Source organism: Scomber scombrus, chromosome 1, assembly GCF_963691925.1.
Source record: "Scomber scombrus chromosome 1, fScoSco1.1, whole genome shotgun sequence".
NCBI classification, from domain to species: domain Eukaryota; kingdom Metazoa; phylum Chordata; class Actinopteri; order Scombriformes; family Scombridae; genus Scomber; species Scomber scombrus.
This window is the reverse complement of record NC_084970.1, coordinates 11,114,681-11,134,550: the sequence shown is the minus strand read 5'-3', so window position 1 is coordinate 11,134,550 and position 19,870 is coordinate 11,114,681. Positions and strand designations below refer to the sequence as shown.

At 38.7% G+C, this 19,870-nt stretch overlaps 1 protein-coding gene across 1 annotated transcript; it reads right to left on the bottom strand.

Annotated features, from left to right (window-relative positions):
* Positions 1 to 608: 608 nt before the first annotated feature.
* On the bottom strand, positions 609 to 15,145 carry mmp2 (matrix metallopeptidase 2). The gene is made up of 13 exons (XM_062420283.1): positions 14,821 to 15,145; positions 14,389 to 14,615; positions 13,348 to 13,496; positions 12,268 to 12,396; positions 11,332 to 11,505; positions 10,372 to 10,545; positions 9,385 to 9,558; positions 8,870 to 9,025; positions 8,599 to 8,725; positions 4,930 to 5,066; positions 4,140 to 4,299; positions 3,822 to 3,931; positions 609 to 1,775 (listed from the first exon to the last, which is right to left on the bottom strand). The coding sequence occupies exons 1-13, from the start codon at positions 14,974 to 14,976 to the stop codon at positions 1,672 to 1,674; spliced, it is 1,977 nt and encodes a 658-aa protein (XP_062276267.1). The 5' UTR covers positions 14,977 to 15,145; the 3' UTR covers positions 609 to 1,671.
* Between the last annotated feature and the right edge of the window lie 4,725 nt (positions 15,146 to 19,870).

Here is a 19,870-nt window from a genome sequence, read left to right as displayed (position 1 = left end):
ATGTCATGTTTTTTTAAACAGTTATAGAAAGTAGATCATGAAGATAGCCTTCATTTACTCAATATTATTCTTATGTACGTTTTATTAGCCTTCACATTTTCATTTTATGCTACTTCTTCATTTTTTGAAGAAATTATTACACCACTACATTCATTTTAAAGCTATAAAGTTACAGAGTAGATTTTCAATACAAAAGATTTATCTTATAAACTTTTGTAGATAGTGTAAAGGGTAGATATACTTATATACTTAATACGTTTCTGACAGTGACCATAATTATCAACATCAAGAGAATGGGTCAAGTCTTTCTGCTAAAGGGTCCCTGAGCATTTGCCTAGATTGCCCGTATGGTATATCGGGCCATGGCAATATCCGTAATGGTACTATTACTTAGGTATTCATTTTAATGCAGGGTTTTTACTCGTAACAAGTACTTCACATTGTGGCTAATTATACTTATGTAAATATGAATACTTCTTTCATCACTGTTATTTAGTATTTGCTGAATGTATAAGCTTGATTGAAAGCCCATAACTGTGTCAATCACTCACCATTCTTTTTGCTTGTATATGGAGACCTTTGTTTGTTTATCACTGATCCACATGATATTGACCATCTTTATTGATGACAGTAACAAAGTGCACAAGCATTACAAACAACAGAAAACATTGACTGTATTGTCAGATCCCAAGAAAGAGAAATGTAAAATCTTAAAAATAAAAAAAAAAGATTATTAAACAATACTACTGTGGTACTCTTGTCATGATTCCATCATGCAGCAAACCTATACAGCCTCTACAGGCAACCTGTGCCTTTAATCTTTCTGTACCTTTAGTCAAGGGAAATGCATAGTTGGAGTTGCCATGACAATCATTTGGGCTCCATATTGTGCAGTTCCCATATATAGTCCTATACAAAGTGCTAACCAAATGGAGAATAATGTGTGGCTGCGAATACTACTTTCTGACATCCAGAGGATACTAAGTAGTCCCATCAGACATAGTTACACTGAATATAAAGTGTATAGATATATAGGACTATATGCAAAAAGCAATTTCTAAAGCACCATTTTCGGTCAGACACATTGTGCAATTTCATTTTTTTCAAATGTATTGCACAAAAATGAGAAAATTACTTAATTAAAACTGATACATTTATAAAACTGTAAGTTGTACATACAAGTAATTCTAAGCCAACATGAATTCCTCATATGCTTCACAACAGAATCAAATTTGCATAAAAAGGCAATATCTCACAGCACAGTACAGCACTGCTTTCAATGCAGTGTGGACATACCCGATGTCTGAGTTTTAAAAACAAACAAACAAACCAAAATAAACATAAAACAAAACAAAAAACAGGGGGTACACATTGTAATAAATCTGCATCAGCATAACAAATAAAAAAGTCATTATCACACAGTAATATAGCAAATATCCAGTTGCCTAAGTTCAGCCAGTGCAGAAGGTCCCGAGGTGCCTTTCTACAAAGCTGGAGGCTGGTTATACAGGCTGGAAGGGACATGACTCCCACGGAAGCGTGCAGAGTTGCCAAGATAAAAACATTACAACAGTGTGCACTGCGGCGACCTCAAGTTGTGTACAATATTATGGCAATGTCCTCATGAGGTCATCACAGGAATTAGCCAGTTGCAAGACATTTTGGAAATGCTCAGCAACCAAGCCAGTCCTTTGTGATTTCACCCAACTTGACAATTTTCAAGCTCCTGTCTTCAAGTTTGAAATAGTGGTTGCCTTTGATGAAGTAGCTGTAATCTGGTAAAGACAAGCACAGTACACACATACTGTGTTTAAAAAACGATTCTGAAAATATAATTTCTATTTTCCATAGCTTAAAAAGGAGTTGCTTAAAAATCAAGGTGAAAACAATCAAAGCATAAACAGTAAAATCACCAAGCTTCAATAAAATAATATACACAGTATGAGTTTCAATCAATGTAAAAAGTATTAAAATTACAAATCAGCTTCTGCTTAAACCAGTGTTGAGCCTCTTACTGAATTATGCTAATCAGGAAGCATACAGAGGCCCCTCTGTAGAGGTGCACAGACTTGCTTTATATAAATGTGTTTGTTAGCTGTGTGGGGAAGGGGCTATGTGACGCTTACAGTACTGTGTATGTTAGGAGAGTAATGGAAAAATCCCTGGTTGCTTGCCATAGACAAAAATCTACATACCACCTCTAACCCCAAGGAGGCTGGCGGTGTCAGTCTCAGAGGAAGTTTACCAGTATCATGCCTAAAATTCACCACCTTATGCTATACTGCTTTCACATAAACTGTTGTGTGTTATTCACTCACAGTGAATTAAAGCTTTGAGTAAGAGATATGAAGCAACTGCTCTCTTCCTGACTCTATTCTATCAACATCCAACCACAGATGACTCCCTAACTTCGGAACTACTCCCTTTGGCCTGATTTACTGTCTCATCTTCTTTGTGTAGTCAGTTCCCTTAAACAGCTCATTTCTTGCTAGATGGCGTCATCACTGCTTACTGGTTCTGGTATATGAGGAGTTTTATTGACAGGGGCACAGAGCCAGACCCACAGATAGAGCCGACTGGATTTGTCTGCAATCTAACTAGGAATGCCAGTCTGCAGACACTCAACTACTGTAGCATGCAGAGCACCAGCCATTATGATCAAAGAACCATCACAGTTTCTACAAAATCCTCTTTCTCCTGGCTTTTATGCAAGATTTAAAGGAAGGGGTAGGTGCAAGATGGATCATTGTTGGTTTACTTCTAGACTAAATGATATCGCCCTTCTCAGAGTAATTGGTAGAGTATGAAGTGGCAGCATGTTGTCACAAAGTGATGTGGTTAACTCCTACCAAGATTATACAATATCAGTCTTTCAGTTACTCAGTCCACCAGTTGGATCCAGACTGAAACATGTCATCTATCAGATGAATTATCATATCATTTTGAATAGACATCCATGGTCCCAACAGAATGAAGCCTTATGACTCTGATCATTCTCTGACCTTTCCTCAAGCCCCACCAAAAGGTTGACTTTTTCTTTGTTTTTTAGTTAAATGCTCTAACAGGTATTAAATGGATTGCCATGCAATTTGGTACAGACATCCATGCTGCCCAGAGGATGCATTTTGATGAATTTTCATCAAATGCTACCAGCAGGTCAAAGTTTTAACTTATCCAGAGAAAACTCTTAACATCTACTGGATGGACTGGCTCACAGCTTTGTTCAGACATTGAGGTATCCCAGATACAAACACTTTCTGACTTTTGTGATTCCCTGGTTCATCTCATGCCACTATGAGGTTGATATTTGTGGTTTGACTACTATTTAATTGATTTCCATAAAATTTGGTAAACACATTCATGTCCCTCTCATGACTGTAATAACTTCAATGTTCCTCTGACATTCTTCTAGTGTCCTTAATGATCTCAAATGTTTTATTTGTCCAGTATTTCAGTTTAAATATTTGTAAAACTAATGACAAACTAATGGCATTTCCTGTATTTTTTGTTAAGTGCTGATTACTTTAGCACAAAATTAAGGTGGTGACAATGGTAAATATTATACGTGTTAAACCTCAGCGTGTTTGCATCCTATTTTTATGCTGTAATGACTTGACCTGCAACCACTAGCTGCTTGGAAAATGCAATAAGGAAATCCAGGTGATACTGATGGTATATTTTGAATAATTGTATGTAGTAATGTTTAACATGTAAAATTTGTAACAGAACACCATGATGCAAATCTTCACTGGTTCTTTAGTTTTTCTAATGGCTTTAGTGTACAGATTTACTACTATACTAAATAAATAAAAAATATTTACCAATTCCATTGAGACTGAAGGCAGAGTCAATGCCATCTGGGATGCCATTCCAGGAATCAGCAATAAGTTTGGGGAAGCCAGGGTCCATTCTCTGTGTATTTTCATCGTATCTGTATACAAATACATATTAAAGTGCATTTATAAACTTCATAAATATTTCACAACTTCCAAAAATACACACACACCATATCATACCAAGCACTAAATAAATCCAGACGTAGCCCAGTACAGTAATAAGAGGTGATGACACAAATAAACACAAGCCAGGGTGTTTCACAAACACTAGAGCCTAGTGTTTGTGAAAACTTTGCTTCTCACCTCCAGAATTTGTCCCCAGAAAACAAGTATGTCTTCCCGTTCTTTCTAAAGTTGAAGGCAGCGTCGATTTGCTGCAGGTCGGTGGGGAGGTCAAGGCTGGATAGCCTCTTGGGGTAGCCTCTCTCCAAGTTATCTCCTTTGTAGATCCAGATCTCATTGCCTGGGAGAGAAGTAGGAAAGTAGAACTAAGCTAAAATAACATTGAGAACATATGTTTTCTTGATGCAAGGTAATTATTTAAACACAGAACTGTCTGTTCAGGTTATTATCCCATATTCCAACAAATCTATAAACCAAGTATATTATAATGTGGACTGTACAGAATATCATCTGTGTGAAACCTTCAGTTAACTTTTCAAGGTAGAAAGTTTCCCCAATAGCTAAACCAGCTCTGCTGTTAAATGTCTTCAAAGCTGACAAATATATTATGTAAATCCCATCAGTATTCAGGAAGGTTGTCATATTAGTAAAATGCAAAGAATGCATCATGAACCACTAATAAGCATTGTGGAATATCTCAAGTGTCCCAAGAGTGCACACCACACAGCAGAGTGCTCAGCCAACATTCCTGCTTCTCCTAATGTTTCAGTTAGTAGAAACGACTGACTGTTAAGGGAAAGGCATGCAAATGGTAAAGAGTGAAGACACCTCTTCATTACTCATGGAAGTGGAACTGTCTCTTTTGTCTGATCACCGCAAAAGCACAGGGATAATATGAACAGTTCATCTGACATAAGTCTCAGGTCTAAATCAGACGTTTCTTTCCAGTTCCTTGTTTTCTCTAGCATACCTGCGAAAAAGACAGTTTTTTCATCCACTGGATTTTCATAGACAGCATCTATCTTGGCAGGCAGGTCAGGCCAGTAGGTGGCCACTAGTAAAGGTCCACTGGGCTTGCTTCTGAAGTTGACTGACCTGAACAGGAACCTGGCAGAGAGAGAATGAGTGGGTGAGTGATCGTGAGGTAGATGAGCTGAGGATGAAATAAGAGTGAGAGTGAAAGAGGGGCTGGGGGAGATGATGAAGATGTGAGGGAAGTGTATGTGTGTGTGTATATGTGTGTGAGTGTGTGTATAAAGGGGGTTTTAGTGCAAGTGTTCACTGGCCGAGTCAGCCACAATGGCCTGATTCATGAGCATCTGGTTCTCGTTAGGACTAAGGCTGCCGACGCCAGCGGAACAAGACCCATCTTGCCCGGATTTCCAATACACAGCTGCACAACAACGGCAGCTTCCCAAACTCTTTTCCACTGACCTATTTTTTAAAAAGAAAAAGATCTGCCAACTGCAAAGAGGAGTTAGGATAATGATAAAATGGAGATGAGCATAAAACTTCACTAACATACATGAATATCATAAAGTATGTGCCGCATACCCAAAGTTTTGTTTGCATTTACGGGGATGAAAAAGGATACTTTGACTTTGAAACTAGCCAAGAATAAATTTAATTATATTTTTTTGTGTGTTTGTGTGTTCTGGTGAGTTCATGCTGTGCAGCAACAATATCCAGAGGGCTTGAACTGTGTATTATATTTCTAATGTTATCCTCTTATCGCTCTGTCCTTTTTCTGCCTTTACTTCCTGTCTCTATTAAATAAAATATATATGTATCAGCCTAAGTGGACTGCATAACTGCAGTGATAGTGGCTAGTAAAGAGGACAGACTTGCAAATATAGTCAAATTACATACGATACCAGTCAAAGGTTTAGACAAACCTTCCCGTTCACTTGAAGAGAAAGTCTGTCAAAACTCTTGACTGTTACTGTATGTGTTTTAGATTTTTTAATGTTCATCACCTTTTAAGTTGCTACTTTTATATAAAATTGAGACTTCATATGTGTTGCAGTGTGGTAATGCAGGTTGATGTTAATGGTCTGCACTGCTTTATGATGCAACAATAATCTCACTTTGAAATCAAATGTTGCAGCCATGATGGATTCTTAAAGTCTGCATGTTAAGAAACAATTTAAACATCAAAAGCTACATCACATAATGCCTCAGAAAATTGTTAGCAGTGATGTAAAGACCGTGATTAGCAGTAAATGGGTGCAAAACCCACTCTTTTAGCCTTTAAATCCAATGACAAGTCTTATGCATCAGTCTCCTTGCTGTCCAGTGGAGACTTGTTAAGGCTGCAAGTCAGTTAGAGAGACCATCTGGCTGTGAAATATGTCCCCAGTACTTTTACAGAACCGTGGCTTCATATGTATTACTGTATGTACTGACTTGCTTTAAGGAAATACTGCCAATTACAATAAGCTTTTGTTTGCAGCAGGCTAAGATATAAGCACACACACAGAGGTTCTTTGAAACAGATCACTGTGAATATTTCTTTAGTAAAATTGAGCCATACATGCAGAAGGAACCTAATCAGTGGGTTGGGTAAACTGTCTCTATGAGACAGACTTTATAATTGCTTTCTCCAGACAGGCACACACTTTTATGCTGAGCTCAGGGAGTGCTAAAAGTATTACTCATTACATCATGTCAAGATTTGTCCTATATTATAAATATGCTGAGCTGGGAAAGAAGGGGGGGATTCCACTTTTAAAACAGGGGAGTTAAGTTAGTATTAGTCCTGGAGCCCAGAGGTCATCACTTTTATTTGAAGTTATATAACCTGGCTTGTAGCAGCTTACAAACCTGACATGGCCTTCAGGCAACTCATTTAGTCTCTGTGAAGGTCAGACTCAACAGGCCCATAATGAAACTTAGTAATCTCAGACTTTGGAGAGATATACTGTACTATACTTTCACTTCTGTGCCTTGAGAATACTCTGTCCTCAATTTCTCTCCCACGTCTATGCATCATTTCTCAATCTTTGACATGTTTTAAGACGTACCAAATCAATAATTGCTTGAAAATATCAAACAAAGGCTTATGAAGTCACACAGGAGAGCCAACAAACACAGTGCACAGCTAGACATAGCCAAACATGAAGCCAAATGTTCTTTTGATGTTGAGAAAGTCTAAATATACAATAAGTCAATGGGATTTGAGTGAGGTAAATGCAACATATCTTTACTGAACTTAAACTGTGATTTTTGACATATTTAAGCTACTGTACTGTACTGGCTGAAAACCATTGTGCTGGATTATGATAGTTTAAACATTCATTGAGACTGGGCCAGCTGCAAATAACTTAAGAGTGGTGTAGTCCTCTGAATCAAATAAAACTTTATATAATGAGTAATATAGCTACCAATACCCCAAAAGCAAATCAACGATTCAGACGATAATCACATACATCCATTTGCCTGTTGTAGAGTTCAAAATAATTGCTCTAAATCTTAAGACTACTAAAGCATCTTGAACCACAGTGAATCAAGTTTCAGCCCTGCTTGATTTACAAACAAGGGGCCAAAGTTTCATGGTCTACAGAACGTTCTGTGAGTTCCTGTGCTGCACCGCTGATCACTGCAAATGTATGGAACAGAGCCAAAGCAAGGTGAAAAGTAATTTTGTATTAAAGCAAGATTTATGAGCAGGATTGTGGCTTGTTTCTCAAAGTTTCTAACTAGAGGGTTCTCAGGGAGGAAAACCAGGCTACCTGAAAGACTAGACTCTTTGGTACGGCAGTCTGCTGGCCTGTTTGCTTTGGACACATTTCCAGCGAGGCCATGACAGATCTACAACTCTGTTGACCCTGAAATTGCAAGACGTTGATCTTATGCAGCACAGCTAGAGATGTTTACACATCATAACTAACAAGGATGTTATTTGTATTTTGTATCAGTTCTTTTTCTACCACATTATTGTTCTGAGTAAGCATCTTGGAAAATCAGAAAATGTAACAATTGTGATGAAAATGTTCATCTTCCTACGGGAAAATACACTGACTCACAAAGGCTGTCAACCAAACCGCATCACTTCATGAAACTCCTCTTCCACATGGGGTCAGCCAGTAGACACACAGTAAGCTTACAAGGCTTTTAATTCAGTGGCGCCTGTGGAGGAGTGTACACAGTGTTTATGACTAATGACTACTTCGACTGTAACTGGGTGAGTAGCGGAACAGCCTGTTTATCCATCGAACTAATTGTCACATCAGGAAACAAGTATATAAACCACAATCTTCACGTGGCACAAGATTCCAATATAAGAAACAATAATTAACAGGAAACCTCATGTCAAACTGCTCATTGTTGGTGAGGAAAAATGATTATGAGATCCAGCTTGTGTAGGCTGCCCTTTTCATTGCAAGTATAAAAAGGCTACTGGTTTGTTTGCATATTCACCCCATAGATCATAGATAGGAAATCAGGCAGAATGTGGAAGTGCTTTCAAGTTTTAAGAGAGACAAATAGACTTCACATCACATCATTTAGAGCCAGAGAAAACATTGGAGCTAGCATTTGGTACTGGTCCTATCCATTTGATCATATCTGTCATATGTACACTTACTGAAGTCTAGTTATGGTCAAAACAGCGTTAACATTTCCTGTTTGATTTGATTACCTGTCCTTGAAGAAGAAAGTCTCTCCTCTGATCTGTGCTACAGCATCAAAGACAACTGGCTCTTTGCAGATGTCCATGGGAGTGACGGGTCCCTGGGTTGGAGGCACAGGTTTGCCTGTTTGCGTACCTGTAAATAAGAGAGTAATGACATACTTTACACACGTTCATCCTTCCTGGCTTGTTTTAAAAATCACATATCTTCTTTTTTTGATTCTTGTATTAGGCTTAATCCCTGTCTGGGAAACAAGCCATGAATCACATTTCATCTCACCATAGAGCTCCTGGATGCCTTTGATATCATCCTGAGAAAGTCTGAAGTCTTTAGTGAAGGTATAAATGGGGGCCATCAATGCTCCGGTGTCCTGAGAGTGCTCCAAGCCAAGGGCATGACCAAACTCGTGGGCTGCAACCAGGAACAAACTGTAACCTGGAAACATGCAACATAGTGAAGTATCTTCCTGTTATAAACAGTACACTCAAAGAATGACAAATAATATAAGAGGCATCTTATTTGAGCTTCCACAATAAGATGGAAATACATTTCTTTCGAAGAACAGATTTCAACCATCAGGACAATTCAGATAGACCTGACCTATTGCATGATTTTGATACTTGTTGTGAATGTGCCTTTTACAGTAAGTAAGTGACTAATGCATAGAGTTCATCAAAACCGTCTGGAACTCATTGCATTGTCCTAAGTGGGAAATCCACTTTGTCTGCTCTTCCCAGCACCACAGCACGAACTGTCCACGAAAACTATTGGCCCATGTTTTCATTGCGTCATACCTTGGTCAGGACAGAAACCCCACTTGCGGTCATCATCGTAATTCTTAGTGGAGGCACACCACATCTTGCCATCACTGCGTCCAGATGAGGTACAGGAATCGTACGTATCTCCCAGGAAGGTGAAGGGGAAGACACAGGGACTTCCCTCTGAATTTCCTCCAACTGTTGACATGGCTGGAAAGAGCACACAAAGACAAAACTATGAAAGTGAAAAACTTAGTTCTTTTCTCTGTCTTATGAACTCATTCATATGCCAACATTTCCAAGTACAATTTGGTTTATATTATATTGTGAAATGAGTGCAGATGGTGTTGAAAACAGCATCATGAAAGCACTGACACAATACACATGACATCAATAACTAATCCACTAGGCACACTACCAACAAGCACCCGCCCAAATTGATTTTCTTTCAAAGAAAGATCATTTTCAATCTGGCAATCTGGTTTTTCTGCTGTTTTTCTTTTTTTTCATTTTTTTCAAGAAAATAATTTTTTATTCAGCACAAGCTATCACACAAGGCTTTACAACAAAGCTACATTCCTGCTCAATTAGAACCAGATGAAAACCCCAGTGGTCATACCTCTCTCAGTCTATCTCACTGTCTCACTTTTTACACTACCTCAACCCTAAAATCAGTCCCACTGACAGAATGGAAAATAAGCCCCGCCACTGCACATTAAAATACTTTCACAGCCATTCTGCAGACCACGAGCAAGACCTAAAACCCCAGCTGGAGCATTCCTGCAGAGCCCAACACACGGCAGGGCACCATACACTGTGTATCAAAATTTACCATTCCAGTAAAACACACTTTGTCTATTACCTTCAACATAAACAGGAAACATAAACTGAAGACAATGTATATGCTAGCATGCAAACAAATGTTGATATCTGCATGACCAAAACATTTTCCTTGAAGCACTAGGTAGTATCCTATTATGTGAAAAACATAGTCTGACATAATAGATATATGACACCACCTACCAGTCTCAGGGCAGAAGCCAAATGATTTGTCACGGTCATAGTCCTCTGTAGTGGCACACCAGCGATACCCATCATCCCTGCCCTCAGTGGTGCATCCATCATACTTTTCTCCCTGAAAGTTGAAGGGGAATTTACATGGAGCACCATCGCCATTTCCACCCAGGGTAAAGAGCACTGTAAAACAAATATCAACAAATACAAAGAAGTGTTACAGAAATCCAATAACATATAACACTGTGCATTTTTACATATTTCAATGTAAAACAAAGATCATGATCATTTCAAGCAACTAAGATCTTTTGACCTTTCAGTAATGATGAAAGACAAAGGTTCCCGGAAGAAAAGAAAAACTAGATGCACAAAAACAGGTGGAGTAGATTGTTTTTTTTCTTTTTTTTTAACATCAGTGTAAAGGCTTAATAGAACAGACAGCTCCAGTACAAACTAGCCTCACTCATGTTCCCACCATATAAAACAACTTTGTACATGTGTACTTTGGCAGTTATCTGTAATAGGCATGCGATCATGTTAGTACCATGGACAGCAACATAACACAGATAAACAAAATGTTTGACAAAGCCCAGTGTTCTAAAGTGGGGCAGTAACTTGGAAAAGAAATATTCCATAATCCACTCCAAACAAAAAAAAACAACACTTTCCTGGCATACTGTCCAACCTACTTTCTTTCTGTCCAAAAGCAGCAGAACAGATTGGAATATAGAAATAATTTGATATAAAGTATTGCCTGGTCAGTGTGAATAAACTAAACCACTGCATTTCTTTTTGGTGCTGTAAGATGCAAGTAGGGCATGACACTAGTGCTGCTAAGGTCGGGTAAGGTCATGGCATTACAAATCATTACAGATGGAATACTACAAATGTGTTAAAAGAAGACTTCTTAATGACACACATTGCTGTGCTACATTTTTAGGTCAAAAAGGAACAAGACTGTCAACTCACACTCATGAGGACAGAAGCCATATTTGCCATCTTCATCAAAGTTGTAAGAGGTGGAGCACCACAGGAAGCCGTCGTCACGTCCCTGAGATGTACAGCTGTTGTACTCAGTGCCCATGAACAGGAAGGGGAATCTACAGAACTCTCCATCAGCATTGCCGAACTTTGCCTTCACCACTGTCAAGGGGGGTATGGATCATATTTTTATTAATTTATTATAAAACATATATTACTCTCATACATTTTTCCAAAACCACATTTCTATTCAACAGAGATTTCCTGTCTCAATCAAGTTTTTAGCTCCTGCAGGTTGATTTTCATCATGTTTTGAACTTAATAGAAACAAGTAGATGTCTAGAATATGAGAAAAACATCAACAAATGGTGAGCCAAACAGACGCAATATAAAGTGATGAATTGTTAGTGAATGGGATAAAACCTGCAAACGCATTGATATGATAATAAAGAGTTCATCTACATGTTCTGAGACTTCTTTGGCACCTTCATACAGGAGAAAATAGGTTTATCGATTACTTCTGCACTGTGATGAATCCAGACAAGAGGATCTAAATCATAGGAAATGCATGAACCTATCTGGGTCAATGTGTGCAAATACAAATGTGTGCAGAGATTTTTTTTTATTTTTTTATTCAGCTTCCAGATGGCTGAGGTTTGTCATATTGAGAGCCAGAAAGTTCAGACAAAGTGAAAATAATCAAAACAAAGTATTTGAAAGTCAAATTAGTCTTATAACTGTTGACATTAGTGTAGAATTGTACTGTCACCACACCTGACACGTACCAGTGCACATCACCTATACTTTAAAAGAAGTTATAAAAATATAAAAATATTATGCTACTGGGTGTTTTAGTGAAAAATCATGTAGGCTTAAATATTGTTCTTTTTAAGTACAATTTGTTAAAGAGTGTATCTGCTTTACCTTGGCCTTCTCCCAGCGTCCACTGCTCATCATCATCAAAGTGGGAGTCTCCCCCAATTCCTGGCCCGGGAGCAAAAGCATGAGCCAAGAGGCCGTCTTTGCCATCGAAGGGGTAACCATCTCCATGCTCTGTTGATGACATCATTGAATAATAAAACTTCAAGATGTCAGAGATTTTTTCTTTTTCTTTTGCTGATGGCAGCCAGCAGGGAAATTGCATTTTAGTCAGTAAGTGGCTGGTATTACTGGTTACAAGAAGAAATAAAAAATAACAAAAAAATAACAGAATGAAAATTTCTGACATTTATGTGTGTTAAAATATCAAAAATATTCCTAAATATTTTTGTTTCTAAAACAGCTGCCTCATATCTTCTGAAGTGGCTGGATTGTGTTTGTGTTCCGCTGTAATTACGGGATTCTCTACAGGGTTAGCTCTGGTCAGACGAGAGAGATACGTATCATTACGCTGACTGTAAATATCTAATGGTTGTTTTTATTGGAATGACTCTACTTATTTGCGATATAACTACAATTCCCATTCTTTTTCAAAGTGGTGGGGTGTGGCTGTTATTACGTGGGTGTTATTTCTCCTTCACCATTAGTCAACAAGGTACTGAGTTTCTGTTCAGCTGTTTTTCTAACTCAGAGTCCATTTATCCTCCTGAAAGAGTTCAACTTGGTGATAACTCTGTTAGCAGAGTGCTTAGAGAACCCTTTTAGAGAAGATATTTGATTTTTTATCTCAAATTTCCTTCCTGCACTGTTTGCCAAGTCCCAACACAAGAGATCAGAAATGAGACAAGTTTGCAGGTTTTTTATGGGATATTGAGGCACTGTGGAAGTTATATCGTTAGGACAATATCAAACTTTTTATTGAACTTTAGGTTGCATGGTATGAATCTGCTAAGTGAAGTTTGAGTATGCAAGAATAGTTTCACCTGACTGCACTGCAAAAGGACACAGGGCTAATGTGTAACTTAGTTTACTGCAATTTGCTTATTTAGTGAAAAATGTTGAAAATATCATGTACAGTATCTTCTGTATAAACTGAATTACTATGTTTGTCTATGCATGGCATACCATTGCGGCCAAAATTTATCATGATGTCAGCCTCTCCGTCCATAAGTCGGGTGAATGTGAGTGGGGTGACGTCACTCCACACTTTGAAGGCTCTGAAGAAAGCATCATTTATGACCTCCTCATCTAGATCAGGAGTATATCCCAGGATTCTGCAGAGTAAAGAGAAAGTCAGTTTAAGATTAACAATGCATGCAACGCAATCAGGACAGTCCGTTTTTCGAAAAGGCGTGTAGAGCAATCTCAAGATCTTTTAATTCTCTTCTTGATATCATGGAAAAGAATTAAGCTAAAGGCAGCCAAAAACAGCCATGAATCATCTCATGAAAATGCTTCCTGAAACAAGAGTTCAGCCTCAAACCCTGTTATATTTCCCACACAGTCCTTTTCTTAAAGTCTAAGATCTCCTGGTTGTTATTGTCTTTGGCTTGCAGTCTTTCTTACAAACACACAGGCAGACGGGCTGGAATGATCGGAGCACACAAAACCGCTGATATAAATAAACCAATTCCACATTGTTGTAAACCTCAAACAGAACAAAAACAAAAGACCTGACTCATACTGTGTAGGAATGCTGGTGTTAGCAAGACACAAGATGCAAGCGCTTTGGGGCTGTGTGGATGGGGGTGGGGTGGTCTGGATGTTGATGGGAAGGTTTGGGGGGGTCAGGCAGGGCCAAGCTGTGGTCCATGTCTCAAAGTAAACAGACTCCGGCCCTGCACTTATATTTTTCTGCACTCATCAAATAGTACTTCGGGAATTAAATTCAAACTGTTGTTACTGTATGACTCAAGCTCAGTCCAAATAGTGTTCTTAAAACATATGGTTTGATTTAAGGGCAGTTTTTTTCCAGGAGGGTTGAGTTCATTTTATATTTCTTTGATAGACTAACTTTCCTGTCCTGGTGTGCTTTATGTCTACAATAGCTATAATACTACTGGATCCAGCTTTAAAGTTATTACATCTGGCTGAAATCCACACACAATGCCTGTTGCAGAATTCACTTAAACACTCACACTGCAGGATAATTCAAAATGCTCTGACCTGTAGGTGATATCTTTTTTCTGCCACATGGGTTTCCTGTGGAAGAAGTTGTAATTGGCCACATCTGGGACACCACAACGGGGTTTTTTCATGATATCCACTGTTTTGGCATCAATCTCTCCAGTTTCTTGGAGGGAGAAGAACTTTTGCATTTTCTTTAAGGTGTCCTTAAGCACCATGAGGTTACATCTGTCTTGTGGGCATCCATAAAACTTGTTCAGATAGTGCTGAAGGAGAAAAAGATCAAAATGGTTAACCTCTCCAGAACTAAGTATTTCCATGAAACTGAAGGGAAAATAAATAAATAAAGTGTTTTCCCTATTCCACTTATCCCCATTTGCTCACTTCCTTAATTTGAAGAGTAAAATCTGCTCTTCACAACTGACTGACCCAATTAGGTTTAGTTGTAGGAAAAACAACCAATAAACTTACCAAGGCAACTTCTTTGTCTGTTTTGGGTGTAGTATCGTCTCCAGGAAACCTGATAATAGGCGAAGGAGCAGCATATGTTGCCTGAAAGGCGATGAATTGAACCAAAAACACTTTGAGAACAATCCGACGACAACTAAATATCGTCGGAAAGCCCATTTTTAGTCGTTAAAAGTACTTAAGGTATGGTAAATGTCGTTTGCTCTGAGTTGCAGTCCTTTCAGTCCGTCAGCTTGTGTTGCCTCTGTTCCTCTGGAGAATTTTTTTTTCCTCCTTAACGGGACATCCTGCACCTCTATGAACTTTCTCTTTTCTGCTTGCACATGCACTTTTCCCCCGACGCTTTCTGCGCAGTCTCCAGGTTGTTAGGAGGCGAACTCAATGAAACACAGGAATGATTGTGGTTTTATGTCTCACTCATTCTTGTTGAGACTACAAATCTCATAGGAATATTTTCCATGAGGACAGGATTAAAGGACAATAGTCAGAAATAACAGATAGTTGAGGCAGTCAGACATCGATGTGAATGTCCGTTACCATTCCCTTATTGGCTTTAAATATCCTTTCAAAACTTGTGTGTACATTTTATTACTTTATCATTAATTTATATTTATGCTTATTTGACGTGTAGGTCCTACATGGTGAGGAGCGCACAGCACAGTGACCGACTTCATATTGATCAGGAATTTTGCATGATGGCAAAATGTTTCTTTTGTGCCATTTTCATTCAAAACTGTTTTACTTTATCTCGTTTTTAAAAAATAAAGTAATGCAAACTTTTGTTTTAATCTGTTAATGCCTGAAAATACCTCTGCACAATACTGTTTCCACGTGTTTTTATTACAGTTTAAAGTGCTTGTTGCATTTTGCACATCTGTCACCTTTTAGTACTACAGATGTGTTTTTACTGTTTTTTTCCACATCTGGAAAACTTCTTTCCACCAGTTACAATATTGTCCTTAGATCATGATATTTGCTTCATTTTGCTCAGATCAATTTTGTGATTCCAGCTGGGTCCGTCACTCACTTTCCAGCAGATAAAAAGCTGCTATTTCTCGATGTAAAAGTAACATTACACATGTGTATAGTCACATCACTCCACCTGACAGAGAGTAACAGTGACACCCAGCTGCAGTTCGGCGCAGAGTTGTTTAAAGTGTTATGTTGACATCTGGTGGTGGGATGTGAAAAGTCATTCAGTATCACATTGAAAAAGGCCCAGTGAACCACATCATGAAACAGACTCATGACACTGACTTATCCTTTTCTAAATTTAGTTTTTGTGGCAAAATTTATTTTTGAAATCTATTAAATAACTGTTTAGGTTTACTAATTCCTGCTACATAAATATTCTTCCTACTAATTTCTGGATTTTGCAAGCCATTTATTATACTGAAGAGTTTCCTAAAATGTAACTTTCCATTTTGAAATTGAAAGCTCAAACTGTAGGGAAAAAAGCTGAGTGTTCAGGACCATAAATAATTACACATAAAGTATAAAATGTCATTAGGAAACATTCCCAGAATGCACTGTTAATGCAGTAAACACATGATCATTTGCTAACCCAAATCAAACTTACTTTTTACTAATGTTATTAGCTGTATGTGTGTAAAAAATGCTGCCAGTATCTGATGTTAACAAGTGATTTCTTTAATTTTAGTCATTTTTTGTTTCTTTTTACACCAATCCCTGTCTAACTCTAGGGAGATAGTTTGAACTGTCGTAATTATGTTGTACTACATGGGATTATGTTGCAGGTCAGTGATTCATTAGAGTCTCAGTGTTCATTGAATCCGGTTCTCAATCAGTGCCAGAAATGTAATTCACTGTGTTGCAGCTGACAGCGGCTAAACTAAGAACTGATTTGAAATAAATTGCACAATTGGTAAAGGTTGCAGCCATCAGTATCACTGCCCCCTGGTGGCTGACACTTGCATTGCATCTATGTCTGTACTGAGACCTTTGGAGTCTGTCTTCTTTACCAAATTGTGATCCATGGCATAGATTTAGGATTAACTCTAACTCGCTTTGACATCTCTCTTTGTTTCCGCTCTCATAGTGGATTACTCTGAACACCATATGAGCGCGGACTCTCTAATAGAGAAAGCTAGAAGGACTTTTTTTGCAAAGAGATCTGACAGATGGATAGCTCACAAACAGGATTTTGTGGTATATCTAGCAAAGCAATTTCCCTTCCCTTTAGCCAGAGTACAGTTAATTTTTCATAGCCGGGGCTGCTGTTGGTGGTTGCAGAGTGAATTTAACATCCATTTGCCAACAATATCCAGGGCCTGTCACTTTGGAGCAGGAGCTTTATTTCATGCACTGATACATGCTGCCATCTCCTCTAACTGACACACTCACAGTGATCTCTCACAGAGCCAGGGAAGAGAATGGCGACCTATTAAATGTACATGGGTCTGCCTCTCCAAATAGAAAATGCTGAGATGTGAAAAGTTGAGCCAAAGCTACAGTAATTGAATGCCTTTGTGCATATGAATGCAATTTTGCAGGCGAAACTGGCATAAAGAGATTGAGATGATAAGGTTTGATTTGCATGTAAATTGTTTTCTTTCTTTTTTTTGCCCCCGTAGAATGCTTATGCTTCCTCTAGATTGAAGCACCCCACAATGTGTGTGTGTTTTGATGAAATGTTGGGGTTTTTTTTGGAAATGTGTGTCTTGTTGCTGTTGATTGCAAGTGCATCTCTTCCATGTGTATTTGTTTGCTGCTGAGATGGCTGATGTAAACACAATTGTGGTATTATTGAATGATTTACACTAGTAGAGCTGATTTGTACTTCAGCGTTTACACCGCATCATATAAACCAAACATGTCACCTTCATTATGGAGCATTTATTTTTTATTTTGAATGACTTTCAGGGATTTCTACATGTTGTACAAATGCAACTTGATGCAATGCTGCAATATGTTTGCTCTGGTGATACACTATACAAACTCATGTCATTAATTATGAGGATGAGTGGCTTCCTCCAGCATGCCAGCATTGCCTCCTCTTGTGACCAGGAATGGGACATTCTGGACATGAAGGCCAGTCGTATCAGAGCTCTCCAGCTGGCTCTGGATCTTCAAGCCCACTGATTGACCCAAGTCCAGCTGAACAGACCGCAGCCCTGGATGTCACCCTCTTCCCTCATCCTGGTCCTCTGGCTCTTGCAAGGACCCAGACAGATTCTCTGATGGATCATCAAACCAAACTGCCTATACGGCTGGCTAACACCGAGGTCATGAATGACAAATATCACAGCCCCACTGCTGCTCCATCCACTCCTCTCCTCTTACTCCAACTCAGAGTTCTGACCGTGTAATGTTGAGTGCTGTTCAGTTCAGGCTTGAATACATACTTAGCCTTGGTGTGTGTGTAGTTAACACTGACACTGAGTGGTTTAGAATCAGTCTATTGGCATTGTTTGTTTTATTAGCTTTGCAGAAGTAATTAAGCAATGGTTGCTGAGTAAATGAATGCAGCAACAGCGCTGTCAATAAATCGGTTTCAAGATAACTTAATTTGGCTAAGCACTGTGTTACAGAATACTGTGACACATATTATATCACTCGGTTTGAAACATTCTGATGATGAATTATTGAACATAAATCCATTATCTTGAACATATTTTATTTATGAATGCACCAAGACACTGGAGGACTTAACACTGTGGGGTAATTATTGTTCCACATTGTGTCACCACTCTTCTCTCAGATGCAACTGGCAGAGCAAACTGCAATGAATCAAAGAATTGCGAGTTTTGATTGACACTGTGTGTGTGCACAAGGCCCAAAGCAACATTAGCCGAATTGCTTTATTTAACGCTTTCTCCCTCATTCTGTTTCTCTTTTAGCACGCCTTGTAAACACTGATGCAATAATGCATTCCATTATACAGAGGAGAGGAGATGAGTGTCTCTCGTGGCTCCTCTCCATCTCAATAATAGGTCAACAGCTGTATTTAAAAAATTAATCACATTCTTGGCAGTTGCAAAGGTTAGCTGCAACGCTCTGAGATGCAATATTGGAAGCTCAGATCAGCAGCAAATCTCTGTGGAGATGAGGAAAAGTTGCCTTTGATGAGTACAGCATGTAAATGATTTGTGTGTGTTTATAGGACACAGGGCTGGCCCTGCCTCGCTCCAAGACAGCGGTGTCGGCACCACACTGTGGCAGAGGATGGCGACAGCAGATGGAAATAAGCATGTGAGGGGAGGACTGACCTTGCTACAGCACTTCACAGTTTTTCAACAGAATGTGTCTCTTCCCTTTTCTGCACTTAGTCTAACTCTTATACCCTTTCTGCACTGTTTCATTCCATTTTTGACTGTTATTTCTTAAATCTGGATACTGCATTCCACTTTGATTTAAGTATCTGAGTTCACTTGTTTCTGGGATGCTACATTATAAGAAATACAGGAAACACACCAATGTGTCAGTTCCAGGATTTGTGCACACATTTGCAAAATGCACACTGTCCCAACACATCCTCAGGATTCTCAGGTGTAATGCGGGTTATGAGTTTAAGTATTACAACTTAGGAAAACTAAACAGCTTGTTTGCAAATCCAATGTTTCCTGATGGAGACATTATAATTCAAATATTGATGCCTTTTTCACATCAAAGACAAATTACTCTCAAAGATATCTTGAGGTACGAAGACATGCAAATGAAATATGAATGGCTACCTTGGATTGCTTTTAGTAATTCTGAAATATTCAAAGTGTTTTTTTGAGTGCCATGGCTCTTATTCATTGTGCACAGGCTGACACTTGGGGATGAATTTTTCAGTTGCGATCTGATTTGGTCGTCTCAGTAAATGGATAGCCTTGATAAGTCAGGAACATTTCTACCTGGATTGTTGGATGAAAATGAAATACTGCATGATGCAAGTGAGTGAAAGCAGTGTTGAAATGCGGCCGTCTGTCTGCTGTTGTTGACAGTTCTAGGAGCTCTGCCACAGATTAGCTATTATGTTGTTGCACATGTCAGCTTCAGAAGCTTCTGTATGTCTGCTAGTTGTTTTTAAGGAAGGGTCATATAAATA

Bases quoted from the DNA above. Each gene is read 5' to 3' on its own strand.
- mmp2 (XM_062420283.1), bottom strand. From the start codon at position 14,976: ATGGGCTTTCCGACGATATTTAGTTGTCGTCGGATTGTTCTCAAAGTG. The intron at 12,397-13,347 runs GTATGCCATGCA...TGTCATCAACAG, and splicing joins GATAAATTTTGGCCGCAATG to AGCATGGAGATGGTTACCCC. The intron at 11,506-12,267 runs GTAAAGCAGATA...CCCCCTTGACAG, and splicing joins GACGCTGGGAGAAGGCCAAG to TGGTGAAGGCAAAGTTCGGC.